Source organism: Crocuta crocuta, unplaced genomic scaffold (assembly GCF_008692635.1).
Source record: "Crocuta crocuta isolate KB4526 unplaced genomic scaffold, BGI_CrCroc_1.0 scaffold50, whole genome shotgun sequence".
Classification (NCBI taxonomy): domain Eukaryota; kingdom Metazoa; phylum Chordata; class Mammalia; order Carnivora; family Hyaenidae; genus Crocuta; species Crocuta crocuta.
Window position 1 is genome coordinate 5,111,930 of NW_027527428.1, and position 8,417 is coordinate 5,120,346.

At 62.6% G+C, this 8,417-nt stretch overlaps 1 protein-coding gene across 3 annotated transcripts in view; it reads right to left on the minus strand.

The window, feature by feature from the left end:
• Positions 1-2,330: 2,330 nt before the first annotated feature.
• CYTH1 (cytohesin 1) overlaps positions 2,331-8,417 on the minus strand; it is a 37,299-nt gene continuing 31,212 nt past the window's right edge. For all 3 annotated transcript variants that reach the window (XM_077755074.1, XM_077755070.1, XM_077755082.1), the window contains 3 exons: positions 7,440-7,511; positions 6,699-6,853; positions 2,331-3,344 (listed from right to left, as the gene is read on the minus strand). In XM_077755074.1, the coding sequence (XP_077611200.1) occupies positions 3,266-3,344; positions 6,699-6,853; positions 7,440-7,511 (306 nt within the window). In that variant the 3' untranslated portion in view covers positions 2,331-3,265. The remainder of the gene's footprint in view (positions 3,345-6,698; positions 6,854-7,439; positions 7,512-8,417) is intronic.

Consider the following 8,417-nt stretch of genomic DNA (forward strand, 5'->3'; position numbering starts at 1 on the left):
CACGTCCAGGGCAGCGAATGTCTTCCGGATGATACTGTCACGATGGCTACAGCTCATGTGTGTCCAATGTCACAAGGGAATGATGGCGAGAGGAAGCCGTGTGCACTGCGGGTCTGGGGGTCGCTGACGGGGCCGTGGAGCCCCCCAGTCGTGGCACGCGGACCCTCCGGCGCGGATGCCGACGGTGGGGGCAGGGGGCCGACGGCAGATCTCCGTACCTTCCCGCACTACTGCAGTCCTAAAACTGCTCTAAAAAGTAAAGTCTATTAATAAAAGTAAGAAGCGGGGCGCCTGGGGGGCTCAGTCGGTTAAGCATCCGACTTCGGCTCAGGTCAGATCTCACAGTTCATGGGTTCGAGCCCCGCGTCGGGATCTGTGCTGGCAGCTCAGAGCCTGGAGCCTGTTTCGGATTCTGTGTCTCCCTCTCTCTCTCTCTCTCTGCCCCTTCCCTGCTCACTCTCTGTATCTGTCTCTCAAAATAAAATAAAGACATAAAAAAATATTTAAAAAAATTAAAAAAATAAAAGAAAGAAGCAGGGTAAGTAAAAAACGCAGGACTGAGTCACGTGAAGGGGCCATGCCCCTGACCCTGAGCTTCCTGGCAACCAAGGTGGAGAGTGAAACAGACCCCGGGTCCGCTCTGCTCGGGGCCCCCCTCAACCCCACCGGACAGAAGCAGGCAGGGCGGAGCCCCCGCTTTCACGGGGTCCTGGCGGCTTTTCAGAGAGAGGCTGGCAGAAGGCTCGGCACCCCCAGGCTCAGCCAAGTTGGGGGGGCGGGGGCTGGGTGCTGGGATCTGGACGTCCTCACTACCCCGGGAGCCAGGGCCCTTGGAGATGAAGGCCTAGGGGGAGGCCGGCCCCCAAACCGGCCAGCGATGGAGGAGCCCCGCCCGGGGGGCCTCTGGCGCGGATCTCGAGGTTGTCCGTGGGCAGGGCCGTGCGGACCCTCCTTCCCGCGTGTTTCATGAGCACGGAGCCAGGAAGGCTCTCGGGCCCTGCCTGGAAGATTTACATTCAGTGGGACCACGGAAAAGTGTGGGGCACCTGGGGGGCTCAGTTGGTTAACCGTCCAACTCTTGATCTCGGCTCAGGTCACGAGCCCACGGTTCATGGGTGCCAGCCTGCTGGGGATTCTCTCTCTCCCCGCCCCCCCCCAAATAGAGGGTCCGCGTAGCACGGATGGTGATGGGGTGTCCGGGGTGCTGGGGCCGGGGTGCTGGGGCCAGGGTCTCCGGGGGGTAGGATGTCCAGGGGGCAGGAAGGGCTCCCACATGGGAAGGAGGGTGCCCGAGGGGGCGCCAGGTGGGCGACGGATGGCCCACGAGACACCCTGCAGGCACCCAGCGAGGACGGGGGAGAGGGCAGCGCTGGCCGCGAGCGAGCAAAGGAACGCTGGTGCCCCCGAGGCCGGCGCAGAGGCCCGTGGCGCGGGGCTAGGAGACCGCGAAGGCCCGCAGGCTGAGCGCCCCAAACCCGCGAGAAGCCAGGACGGGGAGGCGCTGCTGTCGGGGAAGGGAGCGCTGAGGGGGTGAAGGGGGCAGGCCCGGGCTCGCCCGCACTCCGGGACCCCCCGCGACCCACTGCGACCCGTCCCCAGGCTCCGGGTGGGCACGTCTGGAAACGGAATACGAAACGCACATTCCACCAGCTGAAGGCACGTTTCCCGATCTCCGCTTGAAGTGGGAGGTTTGTCACTTGTTTCTCTGGGACAAAGGGGGGCGAGAAGGGGTCTGCTGAAGGCAAGACAGCGCCTCCCTGACCGCACGGGTGTCAGAGGGACAGACACACGGCCGAGGCCACGCGCACCCCGCCCCCGGGTGCACCCGCCGGGCACGGCCCCCTGCCCTCGGTCACCGGGGAAGAAAGGAGGCCGCACACGGCACAGCTGCTCTGGGCAGATGTCGAGTTTATTTGCTGCAGTTCCTTGGCGCTAGTTTACAATGCAAAATAAACAAAAAACCCCCGAAAAACAATTGGAATAATAATTATAATTTTTTTAAAACCCTGTCAACAACTTTCAGTCATTTCTTTATATTTTATATTCTGACAAAACCTTTTTTTTTTTAAACAAATACAAAATAATCTAAAAGGAGAAAAACTATACATGGATTATTTACACCTCTGATAAATAGACGAATACTGACGCGGGTGCCTCTCCGCAGTACTTGGACACCCAGCCGCTGCCTTCACGAGCCCGGGTAGGACCTGTGTGCAGCGGGGGTCCCCAGAGAGTCCCCCCTGGCACCCCCTTCATGCCCTTTAACAGAAGCGATTTCCAGAGATGCCAGCCTGTCCTCACGGCGCCGGCGGACGGGGGGTGGNCGGCCCCTTTCCCTCTACCCCCTCCCCCAACTGCGCCCGGGGTGGCCCAGGGCAGGGCCGGTTTTGAGGCAGAGAAAGCCGAAGACGTAAGGTGATCGGGTGAGACCCCCTTCCTCTAAAACGAGGACGGGACGGAGGCTCGGGGCGGCGCGGGGGCGGGGCCACCAGGTGGGAAGCAGGTCAGCCCGGAACCTCGCTGGGCTTCCCTTCCTCACGGTTCTGGTTCCTGGTATTTAGCTCAAGGGAAAACGCTGACCTTGCATCTTAAAGCCCAACAGGAAGGATTCGGAGAGAGAAGACGAGTGGCCGGGACCCTCTCCTCCCCCGGCGGCCCCTAGCACTTAGACCGAAGACGCAGGCCACGGGGCCCGGGGTCCTGGCCGGGTCGTCGCCCTCGCGGTGCCAGCGCCTGCCCCCAGCCGCACTTGGGGACCCGCCGCCCCAGGAGAGGCCCCCACGCCACACTGGGCCGAACGCCGCGGAACGGCTCTACTTTATCTTTTTCTTTCTTTTAAAAAACAAAAATATATCTTTATAGTACGTGGCTTCTCTTCCATTCCACTGTTTTTTCTAACATATAATAATATATCGACACGTGTATTTACGGTGCAGGGTTGAAGGCTTCTTCACAGGGGAATAACCAAGAGGTAAACAGTTGGCTTCGAGCTCTGCTATGAGACCTGCTGCACGGGAGGCCTGCGAGGAGGCCGCTGTGCCCACGGGGCTCTGGCGCCGGACACGCGTGCGGTCCTGGCCCCGGGGCCACGCCTCCCTCCTCCCACTCGAAGACACGTAGCGAGCGCTGAGGCCAGTCTCTAGGGATTTGGGGTGACGCCCTGCGGTGACACCCCTGCTCGGCAGCCGCCCCCGGCCGTGGGGGGCGGGAGAGAGAGCCCAGGGCCTCGCACGCCTCACACGCCGGGGCCGCTCGTGGTGCAGACTCAGTGTCTTTTCGTGGAGGACACCTTCTTCTTCCGCGCCGCCAGCATCTCATAGAAAGGGTCCCTGCTGATGGCCGCTCTGGACACAGAGAGGGGACAAGAGAGAAACGATGAGAACGGGCCCCAGGGAGAGGACCCCAGGCTGGGGCTTCTGCTGCAGCACCTGCGCCCCCTGCCCCGCTCGACTGTCGCTGCGAAGGCCAAGTCAGGGGTGTCGACCTTCACTGTGTCCACAGGACTGAAGGGACACAAGCTTGGGGACAGACCCAGGGAACGCGTGACAAGCCCGCTCTGGAGTGCGTGCTGCCTGCTTCTACCTGCTTCTACTAAGAGTGGGTGTGGGTTTCGGACCGCACGTCACACGTGCGCAGCACTGCCCTCCGGCCCACAGTGACCGTGGGCGCCACACAGCCCAGCCCGCCTGCGGCAGAGCGCCTGTGCTGTGCACCCCAGCGCGGCAGCCGCCCCACACCTGCGCAGGCCAGGCCGCCGCTGGGCTCTCAGGGAGCGGCCGCAGGCCTGTGTGTGCACAGCCCGGACAGGAGGGGGCCCCAGTGCTTCCTGGCCCTGCCCCGGAGACACTGCGCAGGACAGGGACAGCATCACCGTCACCCTCAACTTTCAGGCAGGCTGTGGCGCGGGTGCCCTGAAGCTGTCCAAGAGCTGAGCGCGTTCTGCGCCGGCTCTGCACCCGACCGGGGAAGTGACCGCTCCGCAGGCTGCCTGCCGCCTGGTCACCAGAGGTGACGTGTCCCTGAGGAGCATCTCTGCAGCTCCTGGGGGACGCCCGGAACCGGCGGTCCCTGGCACGTGTCCCGAGGGCCAGTTAACGGGACCAGTTAAAGGGTCGGGAGCGCAGGGTGCGGCTGCTGTGGAGTCACAGGGCTCGGTCTGAGGACTGACCACGCCTGGGAATCCGGACAACTGAATTCGCCTCGCTGCGCCTTGGCGGCCTGGTGTGTAAGGGGACGGCTGTGCCACCCGGAGCACACGGACAATGTGTGCGCAGCACCGGGACTGGGCGGCCCGCGCGCCCCCCCTGGAGGACGGAACGACCAAGGACCTGACCCTGCAGGGCGCCCCGCCCTCCTGGCTGCAGCGCAGCCTCTGACAGGCACAGCCAAGGAACGGCGCAAGGGGACGGCCATGAGCAACCACGTGACCACACAGGGGCCCATGGCCCCGGAAGCCGCGTGCGCACGGGAGCGTGGGAAAACTGCGGGGGCGCGGCAGCGGTGAGGCAGCTCTCGGGACAGCCGGCTGGTCACCCGAGAGAGTAAGTTCCATCCCTCGCTTCGGACCACATACTAAAAGTAAGTTTCATAAGGATTCAAGAATTAAACGGTTTTTATGAGACACGCGGTAAGAACAGTGTGGGCTACGTGGAGGGGGGCCACCTGCCGGCGAGGACGCCCAGGGCACGGCCACTCCTGTGCCCAGACCTCACTGGACGGCTTCTAAGTGTTTATTTACACTCCAGCTGGCTGACACCTGCGTACTAGTGGTTGCACGGGTATCATCTGGGCCCAGTGTGTCCCTGGGTCACCCGGTGCTCGCGAGTGGAGGCCTTCGTGTCGTTACTGGTAGTGACGACTGAGGGTCCACAGGGGCCCTGGAGCCTCGTCTGCCGGGGGAGGGTCGATGGGGCCCTGCCGACGCCGCACATCGAGTGGGGAGGAAGGCAGCAGGGCCTGGGGGGGCTGGGCACGCCCACACATGACCCAGTGTCACCCTGAAGTGTCCCCGGGGTCCTCCCCATCACACCAAAGGGGCGGGAGGCGTGCCGGGTGCCCGGGGAGCCCGCCGTGCACCGCCAGAGTCCACCCCCCGCGCTGGCTTCACCCGCCGTCTGCTGTCTGACCCTGGCCGGGCCCGCACCGGCTGCAGCGGCGACACCNAAGAACAGTGTGGGCTACGTGGAGGGGGGCCACCTGCCGGCGAGGACGCCCAGGGCACGGCCACTCCTGTGCCCAGACCTCACTGGACGGCTTCTAAGTGTTTATTTACACTCCAGCTGGCTGACACCTGCGTACTAGTGGTTGCACGGGTATCATCTGGGCCCAGTGTGTCCCTGGGTCACCCGGTGCTCGCGAGTGGAGGCCTTCGTGTCGTTACTGGTAGTGACGACTGAGGGTCCACAGGGGCCCTGGAGCCTCGTCCGCCGGGGGAGGGTCAATGGGGCCCTGCCGACGCCGCACATCGAGTGGGGGGGAAGGCAGCAGGGCCTGGGGAGGCTGGGCACGCCCACACATGACCCAGTGTCACCCTGAAGTGTCCCTGGGGTCCTCCCCATCACACCAAAGGGGCGGGAGGTGTGCCGGGTGCCCGGGGAGCCCGCCGTGCACCGCCAGAGTCCACCCCCCGCGCTGGCTTCACCCGCCGTCTGCTGTCTGACCCTGGCCGGGCCCGCACCGGCTGCAGCGGCGACACCAGAACGGACTCTGAACTACAGGGCTCCCCGCTCAGGAGCAGGCCGTGGCCCGGGCAGAGGGCGCCATCACAGGGGCCGTGCAGGGCGGCAGGGCCTCAGAGCAGCTGGTCAGGGCCACCCCCCACCCCAGACTCGGGGGGGGTCACGAAGCCCAGTGGCAGGCAGAGGAAGGAAAGGGCTGGTGACGTTGTGCGGACCGAGCGCCGACGGGGAGAGCAAGGACGCGCCCTCAGACAGGAGCGCCCTGCCGCACACGCGGGGCACCGCGGCCTCTGCACAGGCCCCACGGCGGGAGGGGGAGGCTCTCTGCGTCAGGACGGCCCCGCCCGCAGCCCGCTGCAGTCTGTACCCCCGACACCCCGAGAGCCCTCTTCCCTCCCACAGCACCGCCGTGAACGGTGCGAGGCTGTCTCGTGACCTGGGCACGTTCCGTGACTGCCGTGGTCCTCAGCTTCCTCCCCTGTGAACGGGGCAACAGTACCACCGGGATTAAGAAACCAGGAAACACGAGGACTTTGATCTCCGCCGAGCTGCCGTCCTGGGGACGGGCCCTGCTTCCCCCAACACGGACAGCTGGGCAAACGGCACCCGTGCCTGTGGCCTGGCCACCGCCCCTCCTTGGGTCTACGACGTGCCCGTAGGGAAGCCTACTCTCTTAAACACGCTGCCGTGGTCAGGCATCTGAAGACCCACTGGGAAGTCATCTGGGAATTCCGGGTCTACCACAGGGGAGGAGAGAGCCGGCGGCAGCTGGGATGAGGAGGTACCTGAGGGGGGCGCCTGGGGGGCTCAGCCGCCCAAGTGTGCACTCTTGGCCTCGGCTCGGGTCATGACCCCAGGGTCGCGGGCTCCTCGCTGAGCATGGAGCCTGCGTAAGATTCTTGCTCTCTCTCTCTCCCTGCTCCCCCCCAAATTAAATTAAATTAAATTAAAAAAAAAGTGTCTGAGAGAAGTGAGAGCCCCTGTCAAGGGAAAGCAGGCCTATGTTTCAGATGCACCTACTTGATGCATTTAATCCACTCTTCCTTCTCTTCCGGCGTCGGGGCGGAGATGCGGTACACGGTGTGGTTCCCCTCCACCACCCGCCCGTCAGCCTCCGTCTTACAGGCCTTGATCACCTGGTCTTTGTTGTCGGGGATGTAAAGCTCGAAGCAGTTCTGGGAATCAGGAAAGAGAGGGGTAGAGCGACAAGGTCAGAGAGAGCTGCCAAGCAGGACGAAGACGACGCGAGTCGACTGCTCGGGAGACTCTTCGTTCCGACCTCCGTAAACACAGGCGATAGGATTCTCCAACGGGGAAGAGGAGCCCGGAAGTGGAAATCTGGAGGGTGCAGGCTGCGTATCAGCAGGCCCAACGAGAGAACATACCAGCCAGATACGCACATGTCCGCTCCCCCCGCTCCGCCCACCGGAAGCACGGAGAACTGTGGGCCACACGGATGCTGTTTACCACCCCCCCACCCCCAGCACCACCGGATTCCAAATGAGAGGGGTCTGTTAGTGTGCAGATTGACACAATTCCATCCCTTGTGTGACAGTCAACAGGTGACACTAAGCCACGTGGACAGAACGAAGAGGTCACCTAGGGCCTCGCCTTTGGCCTGAACACAAAAGGGAAGTTTAAAGTGAGGCTACACTGGAGGCACGACGCTACTTTTCAGTTTTCAGGGGATTTCTGCGATTTCGGTCTTTTCCAAAGAACGGCTACACCCATCACTTTTGCCCCCAGCCCCCCGATACTCACTGGTTTTTTGGAGTCTTCCACCTCCCGGATACTCAGATTCTCTAACGGGATAATCCCCCGGGGCTCCTTATCCTGCAGGACAGTGGAGACAGAAAGCCCTCACTGCTGGCACCGTGAGCCGCCTGCTCCGCCAGCGTTCCTCACCCATGACCCCCCACCCCCCACCCCTGCCACCTCAGGCTCACAGATCAGCTCTAGGGCCCACACCCTGCATTCTAGAATCAGACCAGGGTCAGAAATGGATGGGTATGGGAGCCCCTGTGACCAGAGGCCTCTGCGAGGAGGACGTCCAGGGGAGGCTGAAAGACAGACTGTGGCCACAGCCCTCGGCGGGGCGGGGGGCCTCTCAAAACTAAACGTTTTTAAATAAATTTTTTAATGTTTTTTCATTTATTTCTGATAGAGAGAGACAGAGCAAAAGCAGGGGAGGGTCAGAGAGAAACAGGTTCCAGGCTCTGAGCTGTCAGCACAGAACCTGATGTGGGACTCGAACCCACGAACCGTGAGATCCTGACCTGAGCCAAAGTCGGACGCGTAACCGGCTGAGCCACCCAGGCGCCCCTCAAAACTAAACGTTAAAAAAAGAGACTTACACGTACCACATATTTGCAGTTATTCCACTCCTGCTGAAGCCCAACAGAACCCCCACAGCTCAGGAAAACTTCAGCTGGAGCCCCCAGTGATTTCCAGCTTCCCTGGCCCACTCCCCTCCTTTCCCCCTTATTAAGCCTTTCACCCCCTGGACTGCTTCTCCCCAAACCAGAAAATGTGAATTCTCCTCATCACGATTTTCTCCATCTCCCCTTTCAAAGAGGCCACAAGCTCTTCCCTGGCACCTGACCCCAGTTCGTGCTCTTGAACCTGGCTCTGAACCCCATTTCTGACGCCACCTGTCCCGTCAGGCCTTCCCCTCTGGGCTTCTCACGCCCCATCCAGAGCCGCGTGTGGGCTCCCAGCCACGCCTCCCTGCAAGACGCC